Source organism: Python bivittatus, unplaced genomic scaffold, assembly GCF_059951505.1.
Source record: "Python bivittatus isolate LINGU-HERP-01145 unplaced genomic scaffold, Pbiv_v1 ctg000350_np1212, whole genome shotgun sequence".
Lineage (NCBI taxonomy): Eukaryota > Metazoa > Chordata > Lepidosauria > Squamata > Pythonidae > Python > Python bivittatus.
The window spans coordinates 35,309,406-35,329,674 of NW_028277074.1; the positions used below are offsets into that span (position 1 = coordinate 35,309,406).

General features: G+C 37.2%; 1 protein-coding gene across 1 annotated transcript in view; it reads right to left on the reverse strand.

Moving 5' to 3' along the window:
- The window catches only part of FRMPD4 (FERM and PDZ domain containing 4), an 83,529-nt gene that overhangs the window by 29,130 nt on the left and 34,130 nt on the right, over nucleotides 1-20,269 (reverse strand). The window contains exons 4-5 of the mRNA XM_088144459.1: nucleotides 8,139-8,184; nucleotides 1,111-1,215 (exon numbers count right to left, since the gene is read on the reverse strand). Of these exons, the coding sequence (XP_088000585.1) occupies nucleotides 1,111-1,215; nucleotides 8,139-8,184 (151 nt within the window). The remainder of the gene's footprint in view (nucleotides 1-1,110; nucleotides 1,216-8,138; nucleotides 8,185-20,269) is intronic.

Below are 20,269 nucleotides of genomic sequence, written 5' to 3' on the forward strand. Positions count from 1 at the left end.
AAGATATATTCAACTCTAATACTCTGATTACTCTTTAGGTAATTAGTGAACTAGAAGCTTGGATGGAATTTGTTTTCATAAAGGCTAGATTTTCTTCAGCAACAGTATCTCCCACGCAATGTGATGCTGTAAGAAACACTTTTTTTAAAATAGAAACAATGTGTTTATGGAATAAAAATAATGAGAAGGAAACCCTCCCAAACATTTGCAGCTTGCATGCTCTTTTTTCCTTCTGGACATTCTAAGTTCACTACTGGCAAGAACTCCAGAAGATTTATCCATTGCACTGATCCAGCATGGCAACTCTCTCCTTTCAAAAGAATTCTTCACCAAGAAATGAGACGCACCATTGCAAAGTTCCATTTAACGAGAAGCAAGGGAGGAAGAATCGCTAATGTATTTGTATTTTTCACAGGAATGAGCAAGGGCAAAACTGAGGTGCTGAAATCCAAAGAAACCAGATATGAAATGGCATTCTTTCAAGCACAGCATGTATAACTCCTGTACCAGTGGATGATTCCTATGAAATATTTATACTGAGCTATTGTTTATTTTGCCAAGAACTAAACACTTCATTGTGCCCTTGGTTTCATAACGGATTTCTTTAAATTATTAAAATGTCTCAGCCAACAAAAACCTTTCTGCTGTACTTTCTGAAATATTTTGTTACTCCAGAAAGTCCACCTTGTAGATTGTGCCTGTAGCGTTCGATAGTCCCCCAGAGAATTTTTGAAACAATAAATAAATCATCCCTTAGGGATGATTTTAACCACTGTACTGATTACATGGTAGAGTCCTCTCAGATGATGATTCAATATTTAATTTGTTTCCTTGAAAATACGATGATCGCATATGTTACAGAAAAAGATTGTTCAAAAAATTACACATCATACGGATGTGTAAAATTATCATCATAGTGAATAACTTTCCAGAATATAACATTTTCACGTTAAATGTGTGTGATTTAACATGAGTTTCAATTAAGCAAGTTCAATTAACTGATCATACATCTTGAAACAATACACCTACTTAAAGTTTTGCAGAAGGCCTTTGAATGAATTCCATTTTTCCCTAGTTAAAAAAAAAAAAAGACACAGAAATCGCACTCACTGAAATTTGGCCATTAATAATGACCTCTTCCGAGAATCGAACTTTCACAGGATTGGACTTCAACCTGGCCTTTTTTGCAGCACTGATAAATGCTGATTTAGGAGACTGGGAAAAGAGGGACGAGAAAAGAAAAAGGTCATTTGACTGGTACTTAACTCTTGACCTTTTCTATAGTAAAGCTGATCAAGAATAGTTTACTCATGTTTGCCATAAATCTTAATGCTTCTCAGTGTGCCATTAAGTGAAGAAGGGGAATAAAAACAATCCACGTTTTCCTCTTTGAAATATGGGATATAAATAAATACATATATAAAAGCTGGCATGGCCCAGTATTAATTAATTTATTCTGTTATAAAACTCAGACAAACAAATATGCTGGAAGTCACTGTGTATTTTACATAACATTAATTAGAGATGCAAAATATGCAACCTGTGGAAAACACAGGATTTTTATTGAAGGAGAATACCCTTTTGGTTCATTTTGTTTTATGGCATCCGGATGGTTAAAACTTTAGCCCATATTTTCCATATATGTAAAGCTCTAAAGGAAAACAATGGGAAACTTAACCCTTATGGAAGTTTAAGGCACCATTTCAGCTCCTAAAAAAGCTGGACCCTCAAACTGGGATCCTGGTCTCACCAACTTCTGGAATGTGGCCCTGGGCATGCCAGGGGTTAAAGTAATGCTGTTACACATCTTTTTGCAGTGGTAAAAATTGGTAACCAGTCGCTTGAAATTCTCAAGTCAATGCTAGAATGAGAAACATTTGCACAGAAATTTGCCACAGAAAATGTTTAAACAATACACACACACACACACACGTGTGTGTGTGCTCACACATCCACACAATTTCTCTATAGTTATTCTGAATTGCAATTAAAATTAACAAAATTACTAAATAGATAACTCTTTAAACATATTAATATGCTAAAAATATAAAGGATTACACCTATCGTGTTAGTAGAATAAACTGTTTGTAGTACTACTTGCAAACATACTTTTAAAAACATAGTTGATACAGGCTCACAGGGCAGAGTTATCTCTGTTGCTGGAGATCTTTGGTGCCTCTGCATAGACACAGGATATATAATCGTTGGGTACATCTAATGCCAACCTCACCTCATAAAAACTCACTTCTCATATGCTGCTAGACATATAGCCTGGGGAATTTGGCAGAAAGGCCACATGGCCTCAGAATCAGGCTGCCAATTTTACTGAATGTTAGTGTTTTTGCTTTAAAACTTTTTTTCCTTTTAGCAAAACAACATTTAATGTTCTCTTGAATGTTCAACAGTTCTCACACCCAAATTAAACAACATCAGCCATAAAAGCCAAATGGATTGGTAAAAGCAATTTTTATTTTAATTCCTTTGTATTTGCACTGTGAGTATAAGAGTGACTATAAATTCATAGACTGTAAGAAATTAAAAAGGATTTTAGGCAAACAGACTATATTATTCTCTGTTAATGACCTAAGGAGGAGGTATTTATTTCTGCAACAGGAAACTAGAGTATTTATATAATCCATAAGATATAGTATGTAATAAAAACAGCATAATGATTTGTTTTTATGAGCAAAAAGGAAGCAAAGGCATGAATAACCTACTCAAACCTATGCCAGAACGATATACTTCGGCACTGACCTGTGATGCTTCTACCTAGTACAGAAGCAAACTGTCAATACAGTATGAACATAATGTCAAGTGAAAGAAATATATCACTGATTAAATTACTGTGAGGAACTCATGCTTTATATGTATGGTATAGAAACTCCATACTACCAAAACATTAGTTTGTTTAATCATGACCCATATACATAAAACCAATTTACAGATGAATTAATCTGTCTTCTACTTCCTTTTGCCTTCTTCTACTTCTTTCCTTGGGAAAAAAACCCTCATGTTTTTTCTATGTCATACTTGAAGAGATTTGTGAATTAAAAAAAACTTATATAAAACAAAAAACCAAAACAAAATCCATACCCTCTCCTAGTTGTATCACAAAAACTAGAAACTGAATAGTAGAAGCTGTACAAGATTTCCAACCTAACTTGGGCAAGTAAGCATTCCATTATTGAGCAGAGCACATCAAATGCTGGTAAAGTCCATCATTCACTCCCATATAGCATTAGCACAGATAACATGCAACTGTGCCACTATTTCATCCTAACCTAAGTTGACAGACTCTGTGCAATCCATCACATTAATACTAAACACTGTCTCCTTATTTGCCGCTGTAGCTATCTCTTGTAGGTTAGTGAAGTTGTAAATGTACATATGTGATTACATATGACAAAAATATATCTATATATATTAAATTTAATAAGGTCTATCATCAACCACTTACAAGGGAGCAAAATGTTGCCAATATTGCTGCCTCATCCCTTGGAAGACTTTAATAGTTATCCAGAATGACAGCTTACCAGGTCAGCAGTTCAAATTTATCCCCGAATCTAAATGCACAGCACAATAGATAAATTATCTGATTGGCAATATTCTTAAAAAAGAAAAAGCCACTGCAGTTGTAACCTATTTACAAAACAATTTTGTCCTAATTTGAGGTCTGGTTTGCGTATGACCAACGTGTCTAGAAATGGAATTTGGCCATCCACTTCTTTTTCCATGGTGAATTGTATATTGGGGTGGATGCTGTTTAGGTGGTTCAGGAACTTCTGTAGGTCTTCTTCATCCTACAGACACGTAGGTCATACATTTCTAGACACATTGGTCATACGCAAACCAGACCTCAAATTAGGACACAAAGTCTACAGAAAACCCACCCACACAGACCGGTACCTACACAAAAACTCCAACCACCACCCACGTCAGAAAAGAGGCATTATCAAAACCCTCATGGATCGTGCCAATCGGATCTGCGAAACCCAATTCCTAAACTCTGAACTTAACCACCTTAATTGGGTCCTACAAGTGAATGGCTACTCCAAGAATGAAATAAAAAGAGCCATCAAACCAAGAAAGCAACATGCGACTGAAGAAGAAAAACAGCCACCCACCAATAAAGTATTTCTGCCCTATATCAAAGGGGTCACAGACCGCATGGGAAAACTGATGGAAAAACACAACTTCCAAACAATCTTCAGACCCACCAGAAAAGTACAAGAAGTGCTAAAATCAGCAAAAGACAAAAGGGATCCCCTCACCGCTGCAGGAGTATACCGCATACCATGCAGTTGCGGACAAGTATACATCGGGACCACAAAACGCAGCATCCATACCAGGATAAAAGAACACGAAAGACACTGCAGACTACAGCAACCAGAAAAATCTGCAGTAGCTGAACATGCTCTCAAGCACACTGGACACAAAATCCTATTTGAAAACACAGAGATACTGGACAACACCAACAGCCACTATACCAGGCTATACCGGGAAGCCATTGAGATTCACAAACACCAGCACAGTTTCAATAAAAAAGAGGAGAGTCTAAAAATCAACAAAACCTGGCTACCAATCCTGAAAAATACAGCCTGCAAAAGGTCAACGAACTCAGCTCAACCACCAGGACATGTGAACAGTTCACACAATGAACTTGCTAATCACCCCCAGCAGCCCCTCGTTAACAATTCAGTAGAAGAAAAAACCCTGCCTAGTCCCCAGGAAAATACACACAGATGCTGACTCCAAAACAAGCAGCCACTCAGTAACCCAACCCCCCCCCAGATCTCTATAAATACCCACAGAAGGGTCACTTCACCCTGGGCACAGAGAGAACTGCTCCTGTCTGTGCTCCTGCACTCTGAAGATGCCGGTCACAGGTGCTGGCGAAACGTTAGGAAACAAGACTTCAAGACCACGGCCACACAGCCCGGAAGACCCACACCAGCCATCGTATGCCGGCCGTGAAAGCCTTCGACAATACATACAAAACAATTGTTTGTAATAATAAAATAAATTCCCAGAAAAGTGAACCTTTAAACTGCTTCAAATGATTAAGCTCTTAACACATTTTCTTATTAGTACAGATGGCATTCAAATTAACCTGAGAATGATTTATTGGAAATACTGGAACCACAAAAGAAGAATATTTGGCTTTGCTTGTAATTAAACTGAAAATGAATGAACTTAAGCAAAATTAATCTAATAGACAGTAAATGAATTATGTTCCATATACAGCTAGTATGATTTAATGCTGTTTACTTTCACCTAGTTTTAACAATGCATATACTCAAACATTTATATAATACTCCATTTTATCAAAGCAGAGTACACCATTCTTCCTATTCATTATCTACAGTATATTCCCTAGTTATTTCCATTATAACTCTCTTTATAGAACAAATCAGGGGATTATACTTTAATATTATATTTTAAAGAAAAAAGGTTGGTACGGTCTTCAGACAAGAGAAGCTCCTAATGATGTTCTTTTAGATCTGAAATATCAAGTGTTATATTGGTGATAATAGCTTGTCCCTGTCACCATTAACTTCTACCAATTGTCTCTTGTATTCTTTTTCTCCCTGCTACAATTCTGATACTGTTGGTTGACATGCCATAGTATGCTAGCATTGCTTAGCATGCTAAGGTAGGTTTTGAGGGATCTGGTTGGGACACTTGTGCAATTAGCACTCCTAAAGACTAAATGTTTCTTGCTCCTTATATGTAGTACTGAGCTAGTCATCTTAGATATTTGGATCTGTCTATAAATATAGGTGTATATACACCCATATATATCCCATCAATCCATTAGCCAAATGCTGTGGTATACCAGAGTTACATGGGAATGTTCCCTCCCTTATCTAAACTGCTGTCTGCCCATATAATTCTAATGTATTGGGTGTTATTTCTTGCTAATTGACTGGATACCATATCTGATACTTTCATTTGAACTTTCCATGGCTGGTTTCACTGTTTGACTCAGCATATGTATTATTAAATTCAGTATTAAATACATAGATTAAAAAGTAATGTCCTACTTTTCCTGTTCCAACATAAAGAGTCATTAGATTGGGCAAATAGATAGGGTTCATTAAACTTTTGTTTTAATCAGACTAATAGATAGGGACTAAAACAGAGATAGAGTTTGTCAACTATTTAAGATTGGTTTAGGTCACAAAAGGATTCCAATAAGGTTCAAGAGAAGAATAATGTCAGGGTAGATCCAGGTCTGCACCCAATGCGTAATTATTTCATAGCCTCTTCAAATAGATTCATCTTTTTGTGACAGGCTGCTAAAAAAGTCCTACTCCCATTTATGATTACTTGAAAAGGTTTAGGAAAGGACAGATCAGAATATAATAATCAAATTACTCTTCTTGGCACACACTAATCTAGTTTTTTATCCTGCCTGGCAACCTATAGCCCAGATGCTGAAAAAAGTGAGATCTTATTATTGCTTTTACAATGTTTTGCAAATGACTTGTATCAAAGAAAATCTCAGTACAGTGAGCTGGAGTTTTAAACACCTTACGCTACCACACAGAACTGATTTCACTAAAGCATCAAGTACCTCAGAGCAGTGAATCATGTTAATATAATAAATATCTCCTGGCAACATATGAAAACCCAATTAGATACTTTGGTTTGTACACAGTGAAATACCTTAGCTTTTAAAACCAAATAACGGGTCAATTTGAGTAGTGTGTCAGCATTCTATATCTCTGAAGCAAAAATATGTCCTGAGAAAAAAATGCTGTCCAATCAGAGGGAGTGTGGCCTTAGGCCATGAATAAAATTTATAACATTCTCCTATCTGATTGAATTTAGCAACATAAGCAGGTTCAAGCAGCACACAGCTGTTGTTTCTTAATAATAAAATATGGAATAAAAGAACATCATATTAATTTAATTCTAATGCCTGCTAATTTTAATCTTCAGATGGCTCTTTACTTGTGTTTTAATTATTAACTGAATTATTTGGCTTCCATAGAAAGTAAAGGAACAAGACACATCCAGGCCTCAAACAGATCTATGCTTACACAGTAATTCAATGCATACTTGATTTAGTTTCTCCTGCTGGCCTTAGCTATGTGGGAAAGATAAATACAGAAGGATGTTTCATTTATATTTAAATAGTGTGATGATGATGGACTGGCCAGGCATGAAGGACACCCCCACTCAGGAAAATTTTGCATAATCAGGTCTGCAAGTCCAAGTTTCTTTTGACCTTTTGCTTATTGTGTTAAAAACTACTGGGTTTTTTTTTCATAGTGTAGCTAAATTTCCATATAGAAAAAAAATGTGAGCAATTAAATGCAGTAAAGCTAAAGAGTCTAAGACAAATCTAGCATCTTATTTCACAATCAGCATGACCGAGCACCTGAAGATGTGCCTGTATTGCAGCTTGGGCAGATCTAATGTTCTGAAAATTGAAACTGATATATATATATATATATATATATATATATATATATATATATATCGAGAGAGAGGGAGGGAGGGAGGGAGAGATTTATCCTTCCACAACTGTCTCACAAGCCTCCTTTCCATGCTCTTTTATGTAAATAGAGGAATCCTCTAAAAATCTTCTATATTGTTGTGGACTACCTGCCTGCAGATAAACAGGCCCTGTCACAATTGCCATATCACTTTTGCTCCATTTCTTATTAAATTTTTAGCTAGGACTTTAGTCTCCTGGAGGTAGCTCAGAGGGAATAAATAGGCTATTGCCCTAAAAAATCTTACAATTTAAAATCAGCTAAAAAAAGGATGTAATAAAGGTGTTTTTTTTAAAAAATCACAATACATATTATAATGGCATTATAATAATTGAAACAAAAAGGGCAAAAGACTGGTTTATAACTTTGACAGAAAAAATCTTGGAACACTATTCAGTAACCTTTTATCCTCAGGAAATACTCTTCAAGCATGTTGGAAAATATCCCTTTTTTTCAATTACTAATATACTGTACGACTTTTGTCTAGAATAGTATATTACCATTTATCTTAGAAAACACAGCTCATATTTCACATGTGCTCTTGGTTATGCAGATAAGGAAAAGCATGAATAAGCAGACAAAAGCAGTAAATGTTGCTAGGAAACTATTTTTTCTAAAAATGGTGCTACTTACAGGGTAAGGCTGAATAACAGTAAGGAGGATTGATTCTTTGCAGCTCCTGTAAAGAAAAGAGATGAGAATGACTATTCATATTTCATGTCCCTGAGATGATATGGTTTTATTTTTAGATGAGAAAATTGGTATTTCACAACAGCATGTTTATCGCAACACAAGAGTTTTGAAAACGTACATTTCACTGATTTTTCCCCTTTAAAACAGGGTGCCGATTTGCCAGTCAGAATGAGGGCAATGCTGATCAAGTAAACATTACCTTAACTGGCTTTCAGTGAATTTTCCTAAGGCAAATATGGAAAATAGAGCTGAGACTTCCCATGCATTACATGAAATACCACTAGCTGGGGACTACTCATGTGGACCCCTGGAGGCTTCACCTTGCAAGGTTATCTTGAGTCAGTTTGAGCCTGTGAATCCTAAGGAATTGGACAGTGTCCTTCACAATGTTAGCTGTGGCACCTATAAATTAATTCTCTGCCCCACTTTGCTACAGGGAGGTGACAGAGGGAAAAGTACAGACAGTAGTTAATGGGGGTGAGGGTTCCATTGACTTTAAAAAGGTGGGAGTATGCCTCATTGTCAAGAAGCCTCACTCATTCTGGCTATTCTGGATAATTTCCCACCTGTTATCAATGTTCTTTTTTTAGAGAAGGATGCTGATAAGGTATTGGGATTAAGGAGCCCTAGATGAAGTGGATTGCCTGGAACCTTTTCAATCAGGATTCAGACCTAGGTATGGGATGGAAGCTGTATTTATCACTGTTGTGAATGACCTTGGTGAAACTTGGATATGGAGAATGTGACTGTTTCTGGTACTGCTGGATCTCTCAGCTGCATTCAGTATCATTTATCATGGCATCTTTCTGGGCAAGGGTCAGGAATGGGGCACTGTGCTGCAGTAGTCCTCTTCATTTCTGAATGGCTGGTTGCAGTCAGTGGTAGTGGTCAGAGGTCAAGCCCTTGGGTGTTTTTTCAGAGGGTGCTGCCGGGTTTGGTCCTGGGTCTCATCTACATGAAGCCTAAGAGAAGTTATCTATCAGCACTAGATGAGGAATAAATAATATGCTGATGATATCCAGTTATACATCACCATTCTGGCCAGATAGGAGATGTAGTTCAGGTCCTGTCTTGGTGTCTGGTGACTATCAGGGGAAAGCAAGCTTAGACCGAACTGCAGCAAGATGGAGTGGCTACAGGCTTGGACACCAACTATTTTCATAAATAGTTCATATTTAGCTCTGGATGGGGTTAGCTTCCAGGTGCAATTTAGGGTAATTGTTGCATTTAGAGACATAATATGGCTTAGTCCCTGTTCTAGGTAGAATCTGCCCATCTGGGAAATCACAAAGAGATTTATTCAGAGTCCTGCCACTAAAGGAATGTCTGTTAGGATATTCCCATGGGAAGAAAAGCAACTCGTTTATCTCCAAACATTGTTTAGACTAGAAAAACAGGCCATCTGCATTTATTTTTGTTAGTTTGCACGTACAGTTACTGTACGTAGTTACAGTTACAGTTACAGTTACTCTAGTTACGAACTTAATCCGTTCCATGACTCTGGTTGCAACTCGAGTTGGTCTCAAGTCGAGGTAAAGTTTCCCATAAGGTTCAATGTAAATACGGTTAATCCGTTCCGCCCTCCGAATTTGGTCGCACCACGAGGCAAATTTCCCCATAAGGTTCAATGTAAATACGGCTAATCCACCCTCTGAATTTGGTCGCACCCTGAGGTAAATTTCCCCCATAAGGTTCAATGTAAATACGGCTAAATAGTTCTGAAACATATGCATTTTATTTTTAAACCTCAAAAACATGAAAAAAAGTACAGTACAGCACAGTATGAAGAGGGAGAATGGGGTGGGGAGGCAGTTATTGTTTGGAGGGAGAATCCCTCTCCAAAGGGACATCAGGGAGATCTCCTTCAGGGGTTTCCTCTCTTCTTTGCCTCTTAGCTGCAGGCTCAGTTCTGGGGAAAAACCTGTCTAAAGTCAGTTGCCAGCCTGCTCTGCATTTTCTTTGGAGCCATGCTGACAAGCACACCAAAAATCTTCCAAACGCCACAAAACACACCACAAGCCTCACTGAACTTCTCCTTGCTACCGCGATTTCGCCTACAGGAAGCCGCGACCGTGTGGCAGCAGGGAAAATGGCCGCGGATCCGGTTCGTAACTCGAGGCGGAGTTCGCAAGTCGAGGTAAATTTTTGGGGCCGGAGCTGGTCGTATCTCAAAAAATTCGTAAGGAGGGGCATTCATAACTAGAGGTACCACTGTATACTGCTATTTATTGCCACCTATTGGCGTCTGTATGCTAGTTACCCAATGGAGAGGTGCATAGTGTCAATAAATTGTGAGTGAGTACATGCCTCACTGCTTAGTAGGATTTAGTCATCATGTAATCAGTTTTATAGGTTATGTAGTAGTAACTAATAACTAAGTAGTATACCACTTCTCTGAGAGTTTTTGGCTAGAGACTTTGTTAAACTTGTGTAGTGGATAAGTCTTGGATGCCACATATATGAGAAGAAGTGATTTTTTCTATGTTTTGCATGAAACTTGTATTTTATGTAGTTTTTATTTTTCTCAATAAACAACCAGATATTTTCTATAACTTCTGGCTGGATTTCTTTGGAGAACAAGATAAGGACATTGCATTCTTTAAATCTCTCTAACGCTGGTGTGTATTTTTGGCTAGAACTGTGGTTATAGCTGCACTCTGCATAACAATGTCATTTTCAGGGACCTTGCTGTTGAGTAAGTGATAGCCCCTTTCCTCTGAAAAACCTCCCTGGGTATATGGGTTGCCTCCTATTATTTTTTTGAAAAGCCTTGGAAACGTAGCTGTTCCAGAAGGCCTTTGGTGAGGGGACAGAAGGTTTCCCTACATTCGAGGTGCAGGTGCATTAATGTGATGTTATGGGAGCAGTTATATGTGATAATTGTCTTCTAACTGTAGTTGACCTTTTAACCCTACTACTGAAAACCACAGTTTTGTAAGCTGCCTAGAGTCTTCCAAGTGGAGCACATATAAACCTGAGCAAATAAGTAACCAATCTAGAGAGAAGAAAAGAATGAATAAAAACATTTCTATATTTTAGACTTTATCATAACAATTTCAGATCTTATAGCCTATGAATTAAAATTAATGAATATGTGATAATACTCTTGCTTCAGAATTAAAAATATAAATGATCAATGCTAAAAATAACAGACTTAATATTCTTCTACTTCTATTAAATCCAAATGAATTGAATTACAATGTACAGCTTTACACTGTAAGCATCATGTAAGCTACTGAGCATCAGTGGCTCCACATGCTAATATACTGCCTGCTGATGCTTCCATAGTCAGTGTACAAACTGTAATCCACTATGTCCACAGATGCAATCTACTTTGAACATAGAATCACTTATCTAGATAGAAATGTTCTGTTAAAGTGCAAAAGGCATACTTATGTGGCTCTGTTAACACTCAGATTACTGCATCCAGATGTTCATGTGTTTGCTGCAAAAAACCATGCCAAACTTATTTATCATATTAGGTCTGAAACTGCCCTTCAAAAATGTATTTATATCCCAAGTTTAACTTTCTAACTTTAGGTCACAGTGAAAAGTATTTATTTATTTATTTGATTTATCTCCGCCCATCTCCCCCTAGTAGGGGACTCATTAAGTATAAATTCAGCCACTTAAAGAAGTAATATATTAATATATTCAGACATTTTTAACTAGTAAATTAGATATATGGACAGTCCAGCGGGACACAGAGTAGTAAAGGTTTTGCTGAGCTAAATTTAGAAGTGTTTCATACTATCAAGTGATTCAGAAACACGTGGATAAATGTATGTTTATTTGCCAGGTAACTTTCTCAAAGCCAATATTTGTTTTATTACACTGATGGGATGTTTTTCTTTTATAAATTGGGGAAAGGTTAGTTGCCACTTGACTGTGATGAACTTGATTTTCTGTTGGCACCCCTAATTTCCAATGCAATTAATTGTCTACTTCTGAGAATTATTGCCTGGCTGAGTGAAGTGCAACTAATTTGCATGCTGTGCTGTTCAGTTGTGAAAACAAATCACCAAGCCTATATGAGCCAGAATGAATGTGAAATTCCAGACAATTATTCATGAATAATCCAACTGAAACAAGTGAGAACTCATGGTAAGTACTTCCACGTTTGCAACTTATTTTATTGGTCTTAAAACTCTATTCATCTTTGCATTCCATCCTGTTGTTTAAGACAATTCTGCAAAAATTAATAGGATGCAAAGAGCAATTGTAACAGCAGTTCTTTACAGAATATAGCTGTCTTTCTACATTCCGACCCCAAGTACTGTACCAGGATACCATAGCCTCTACTATTACTTTCTAGTTATAGGGGAAAGAAAAGCAGGACGTGCACTTCGTTTGCCACAGATGTAGAAATCCAAATCAACAAGTCTGAGGATAGTACTCTGAAAAGAAGGACATTTGCAGTGTGACACAGTCAGGACAAAACATCGTTCAAGTTGTTCTTGTTGGTGGAGGTGGTAGCAAGGTGGCGGCTGTGTGCATGAAGTGAATAATTTTGTTATGGAATGGTTTTTTGTACTCCTTTGTACAAACAGAAAGCAGCTCCCTTTATTTAGGGATGTCATCCTTTGGTATCTAGATGATTATTTTAGGTTGTGGTCATGGAATCTGATGTACATGTGGTATAATATCTTGTCAAATTCCATAAGAATTTTTATAATATCAGGTCTCAGGATCATTAGCCATCATACCATTTTGACAAGTTATTATGATACATTGGACAGAACTGAATTCAACACAAAAACTGCTGCAGGTTGATTGATGAACTCATATATCTTCTCCAGAAGCACCACCAGAATTCATAGGCAACTAGTACTATACTAGGCATTTTTCCAATACATAAAGAACCATGATATAATTAGCTAGCTACACAATCAAATTCCTGCCTGCCTGTCTGCCTGCCTACCTTCCAACTATTATAGCTTCTTAACTGAATTAGGCTTGAGAAATAAAAGATAAAATCCCTTAATCCAGGAGTTGGAAACCATTTTGTAGCCAGAACCTCCACTTTTTAATTTGTCTTCTTCATTGGTCAATGGCTTAATGGGGAAAGGAAGGAGCCAGTGTTATATTATTATTTTTTAAAACAAAAATACAACAAATATGCTGGATCTATTGGAGACTACAAAACTTACTTTGGTTTCTTGACATCACCATTATTTGGCAATATGCTACCAAATTTCTGGAACACAGTCTTGTAGGAGGTCTCCAAAGGCTTTTTAAAAAAAGCTTGGAAGCTCCAGATTGCTCACCCTTCCTCAGTCAGTCAAGTTAGTGCTCCTCTCAGCATATGTTGTTAGCATATCTTAAAACCACAAATATTATTTCAACACTAAAGATTCAAAGCCTAATATGTTTCTATAGATTGAGACAAATACACCTCATACTTCATACATTCCTGAATAAAGACAAATAAACTACAGCAACAATCAGTACACGGGCGGCAGTAACTTTAGTTGGCATATTCTTTGCTAAGGTCAATACATAATTTTCCTTCATTCTGTAACGATGGTTAACAATAAACCATATAACAATTGTTTAAAGATTATGGGGATGTCAATGTCACTATGAGTGTGTTTAACAGACCTACCTATGTGCCACTGGAAATGCAGGATATAGAACATGAGTAGAAAAATTGCATTATAGAACCTTACCAAGGTCAAAGCAATATTACTAAATATGACCTTTCTTCATGCAGACCTAGTCTGCATGAAGCATAGAACTTTTGATATGGGTTTTGCCATGGTCTGTGAACCGTAAACCTTCTGCTTAACTTAGTGTAAAAATAGATCTTGAGAAGATTCCCTTGCATGGAACCAAACCATGGACCAGTTGGCCCTGAATCCCATTCTGATGACAGAGAGTAGGAAACAGTGGGGGAGGGGGGGAGAAGAAAGCAACATAACTAAATCAAACAGGAGACACTCATGAAATAAACTCAGGTAAAGATGGATAGACTAATTGGAGTAGGGGCCTCTACTGCCTCTTTAGGGACCAGCACACATCCACATCTGACACAAAACAGTTCTTATTCCTTCCCACCCACCCCCACTATCAGGATTGTTCTTTTCATACACTGTTAGCAACAGTGAGGAAATAGTGCTCTCATATATAATTGTGCAGAAAGGGTTTTTTTGGTTGCTAATAGCAGTGGAAAAACAAACCTTGAAAAGGATTTATGAAAAGAGAAATTCACTTCATTCTCTTTCACCCTCACCCCTAAAGGTTGTACTGAGAAAGTGGGCAAATAGAGACGACGACCCTCATTGTACATATATTCAGGACAGCATAGAGAGGGGAACTGCAGCTTAGGAATCTGGAATCAGCTACACGTGAGCCTACCTGGCACCTGACTATATGATGAGCACTGATAGATAAGACCATTATAAGAGAACAATTTTTAAGAGGTGAGAAAGGTGAAAGATACATACTGCAAGTGGTAGGAAGGGAAAATGAAGGAAATACAAATTTGAGAATATAAAAATCTTGAAACCTTAAAGAAACCTTAGATACAGCACAAAGACAAAAATACATTTCAATGAAGGAAAACCCAATCATTCTATAAATTTGCTAAGAAATACATCTTCAACTTGCATAAATCTTCTTAACAGTACATAGTAAAACAACTTTCAGGAGTAATGGAAAAATTCAGGAACAAACTTCTTTCAGCTCCAGGTAATTCATTCAGTTACTTAGATATCTTAAATTCTGTATTTTTCAGGCTAAAACTGGCTAAGGGTAGAACAATTTTTAAAGAACCCAGGCTAGGAAATCTTTTCACTATGTGAGTCTTTGTACATAGAATTTCAGATTGAAATATGCAAATTATACCCCTTTCATATTTTCTTTTTAGTATTCATTTTATCCTATTCAATTAATGTTGCCTCTTTTAAAACAAGCCATCGTTGCCACCACTACTACAGTAAAGTCCACTGTTCTAGTTAATTCTGAACAACCTGAATAACAGTGTTGTAGATGCTATAAAACAAAATCAGATGTTTAAATGAAGGATCATATAGACCAATAACAAGGGAGTTATTGAGGACACCATATACTTTGGATGTGGGCAAGCATTTCTGATGCCTGAAAAATAATAACGCAATGCTACTATCTATTGGTAGGGACAATGTTGCACTTATAATTCAATTTTAACTGTAAAGAACAAGGAAAGGGATACTTCTAGAAGCATTTACTCCTAAGAAGAGTCTTCAACAAAGCCCTTTTCTGCAGTCTTACAGGAGTGGCTGCTGGGTTTCGTGGGCAGTGGTGGCAGCCTTAACTATAATAAGCCTCACAGAATGTTGAATGAGTGTTGGACAAGTGGGAGCCACTATTTAATTTCTCACGACTGCTTTGTTTACAAACATATAAAAAGAGCATAGGTGGAGACAATAGTTGGCATTCCTGCAGGACTGCAGACCTCACACTCTAGATCAGGTCTCCAATGGAGGTCCCTTTACTCTCAGTAGACTTCTGAAGTTCAGAGTGATTGTCAACCAAGACATGCTACATTTACATCTAAATATATGCTTGTAGCTGATCTTTCTATCATTTCATGTAATTACTTGATGTAATTTGCCTTCTCTTTTTGGGGGGAGGGGTATTTATTGGAGGTGAGCAGTTGCAAATTTTTCCTAATTTAAGTCTGCTAGTAGTTTAAAAGTCATAAATTCAGAAAGCACAACAAATACATGCAAGTCCAATTCAATTTCAAAGAAAACCAACAGGGGTGTCTACTTGAGGGTCAGAAAGTCAAGATGGGGCCTCCATTTTCATGGTCACAGCTTCATTTTGACTTTTTTGACTTGCACACACCATGGACATGGCTAGGAACTGAGTTCCAAATGGTAGCCACACTTCATAAAGCAAACCAGTGTTCATCATCAGACACAAGCAGGGGTTGAAGCTTTTTTAAAGTTTCACAGGAAAAGCTAGTTACAATGAACACTAGCTATGGTTTAAAGTAAAATACAAGGTACACTTCATTGCACGGTCATAGAAAGTATTTCTAGCCCCAATTTATACTCAGGTAGGACCTTAAATATAGGAATTTTTCAGCCTTTGGTTCAGCTAATAAGGATCAATCCTGATTTCTCCTGGCTGCTCCTGAATAGACTTGTCTGTGCCAGATACTTCTGCATAACCAGACAGTCCTTGGCCTCTTCATATATTTTTATTGGTACAGCATTCCTCTGGTTCAAGGCCTGAATCACAAGGGCTAGGAGCAGTGAGTCTCAATGCCAGCATATCACTGTTGCTAGAACTAAAAACTTCTGTGTTTGATCTTCTTTGCTTTGCCTTGATCTTCTCATCTGAGGATTGTTTTTCAGCTAGAGGCATGAAATCATCATACTGAAAGTGAAGAGGCCTGTCAGTGTATCAAAAAGTACCCTAGCAATGTAAGCAACAATACACGGATTGGTGGATCCCATCATTATATGAATATATTCATGATCATTTAAAAGAATGAAATTAAGGAAGCGGTTAACTTATTTTCTGTACTGTCAGTCTGGAAACCTTCCAGCTCAGAATATATTAAATTATTTTATTTAAAATGCCTGTCCCACAGTCAGAGTCCATTGTATCAGATTCAGATTTATCAATTATAACCGTCAAATTATGGAAAGGCAGAATGATCTGCAACATTAGCGAAGCTGCTCATTTTGAAAGAATGAGAAAGTTTTTCAGCTGTCAACTTATTTGAAAAATATTCTCCTGTAATGTGCTAGGAATTTTTCAGAGAGCCTTCCTGCAATTCTATTGATGAATGTAGTTCTCGATAGCTGTCAGATGACTCCAAGATCAGCTAAATGAGATAAACTCTCAGAATCTCAGCTATCTGTGGAACTGCAAGGGTAAAAAGGAATAAAATGTATCTATTCCTTATTTTCAGGAAATCTCCACACAAATCCATAGGCCAGCTGTTCAGAGCATTTAGAACTTAACTTATTGCATAGCCCACTGTTTCTCAACCTTGGCCGCTTTAAGATGTGTGGACTTCAACTCCCAGAATTCCCCAGCCAGCATATGCTGACTAGGGAATTCTGGGTGTTGAAGTCCACACATCTTAAAGCGGCCAAGGTTGAGAAACACTGGCATAGTCAATGAATGACTATTCCAGATTTCCTCAGCCCAACATTTTCATACTAATATAAAGGGGAAAAAATGCATGGCTTGACATTAGTATAGCCAATATTTACCTGTTCCTACATTAGCATATCCAGCAGAATTGGTTTAAAGCAGTAGGGAAATGTTAAAATAGTGTCATTATTAAGAAGATGTGGGATTAGCAGAAGCTGCAGCAGGTATCTACTTTTAGTTCATGTATGTGAAATGGGTGGCTATATAAATGATAATTGTTCATTAAGAAACATCAGTCCTGGGGAAGTAAGATGCCAACAAATTCAAGCTAGAAGTGACCAGAACAATTTCAGGCTACTTTGAGCCTTACGACTCCCCATCGGCTCCATCAGGAGAAGGAAGAGAGAGGGCAAAAAAGTCAATAGAGGCTTCTTAAGACTTACCCTGGACAAAACTTGTGCATGAGAAAAAGTGATCAATAGTTTCACCTTCCCATATCCTCTCCTACTCAATCCTAGTACGGTCCCTCATATTCCCACATATCTGGAGTCTATTGCCAGTCCTGCCTTTGTCATTTCACCTGCACTTCTTTTATCCTTTTGATCAAGTTCTGCTATTCCAGTAGGCATCTGACAAATGCCAAGGGGAGGTTGAATAAGTCGCGAAGGTGGCTATGACAGTGTGATTTGTGACACTAGTAAAAAAGGCATAAGGCTTTGATCGTGCAGGAATGGCCATCATTTTGACTTGTTTGACCTCTCCCTGTGGCCACCACCGAGACATATATACTTGCCTGGAGCCAACCTGTGTATGTTTTGGTGTTTTTATTTTCCTCTCTAGTTTGCATTAATTAACCCATTTCCTTTTTCCCCCCGGCATTAATTCTAAATTGCTGCAACTAAGGCTACTTAAAAAATAATATGGGACTTGGGCTATTTTATATGGGCTGCAAAATCTGCACAACCAGTAAGTGACAGCAAAAAGGAACAAAAACCACTTGGTTCTGCTGACATCTAGCAGTCATGTCTTTTGCAGTCCAGGAACCGCAGTCTGTTAGGGGACATAGAAGTTTTGGGATGCCCTAGTGACAATTCAAGCTAAACTTTCCAGTTTTCACTATCTGACCCTAGATATTCATCCTAGGTATATAGTTCAAATCTGAAACTATGATAGAAAGTACTTCTATCTTTTTGGAGATATAATTTTGGAGATATAGTCTCCAAAATTATATGTGTCCAGTGTTATACAGAAAGTCATACAAAAGCTAACCCACAACAGCATTTAATTTATTTGGCAAATGCCCAAATCAGATGTAACTGATTTAGCATTATATGAACAAGCCTAAGAGTCTCAGGAATGTGTGGTTCTTACCTTCTCCTGGCATATCTATACAGAGGAAATTGGAAACCTGAAACATATTTTTGGTTCTTTATGTAACACTCAGCTAATCAGTAGAGGATGTTCTGAACCCCTTGCAGCAACTTTGTGGGAGAAGGGAATACAAACGCAAGTCAAGGCTTCTTGTACCTTGTTTCCATTACTGCAAGTGTTGATTTTTTTTTACATCTAAACTGAAAAAAAGTGGGCTGTAGCTCCCTTCCCGCCAACAGATCTAACCAGTGAAAAAAATTATAACCAGCACCTTCCCAAATGTCATAAAATGCAAGGAGAAATGTCATAGACTTTTCTGAGTAGACAGTACTCATGTATTTATACAGTAAGCAGTGTATGTATGTATGTATGTATATGTACAAATGTGTGTGTGTGTGTGTTTATTTATATAATATGTATAAATATATATAAATAAATAAAAAGAGGTAAGGAATGCACATCATGTACTGGAGAATATTCTGGCCATTAAATGATCAGTGTTTAAGTGGTCAGAAATGTACTAAGTATAAGAATTCTCTAACAAGAAATAAAAATGGCTGGTATCTTGGTTATGTGTGTGTATTTTCTAACCAAAAACTTCCATGTTATGATTGTTTAATATATTCTAAAGCTATTTAAGAGTTATCAAAACATTGAATACTGTCCAGAGAAATAACAGCTTCTGTTATTTCTGAAACACAATCAGTGTAAAATAAATTCATGCTAATGATTAAAAGGTAGACCGATGATTTTTTAAGTGTTTGTGGGAAAATGGAAGTACATATGCATCATCATTATCATCATCATCATCATCATGCAATTTTAATTATAGATTTCCAGGGGAGGCATGACAAATTGAAGACGTCTCTGTGAAATCAGAGCCGACAACCACGGCAAAGACCAAAGAACTGGTGAGTAGACTGGTTCTTCGGAACTTTTCTGGATAAGGAGTGGTGGGAGATCACCCACATGTGCTCTGGATGGCAGCTCCTCACAAGGATACTGCAGGATAGCGGTCTTCCGCAGGCTTGAGCGCTGAGAGACGAAGGGATCTTAAGAACTTAAAGAATTTGAAATAAACAGCAAAAAGCTAAATGAGATGTTCATATAAGAAAGGTACAAATGGATTAAGGGTCCAGTTAAATGTAGAGTATGGAATATTGACTTTTATTCTAGGATTATAAAAAATAAATAGCTTCTTGTGGGAACCAGAGTTGTTTTTGCTATCTTGGTTCATAACAAATAAGCAACTTTATGATTTTAGAAACTGGACACTAGAGGGAACTAAAGATTCTAAGCAGAAGGAAAAAAAAAATACAAGCCTGTTTTGGTGTCGGTTAACTGGGACTTACAAAATGACAAAATGTCATAACACTGGAAATATTAAAGGAGATCCAGAAATTAGTAGCTACAATATCGACAGTGTCAATGCTACATAATAGCTACAATAGTAGCTACGTAGTAGCTACAGTAGTCAACACTACATAATAGCTATAATATCAACAGTGTCAATCAGTAATGATGTCTGATTCTATGAATAGATTATGTCCAAAAGATGTTAATAAGGGAATGATAGATGCAGAGCAAATTTTGTCTAACACGGT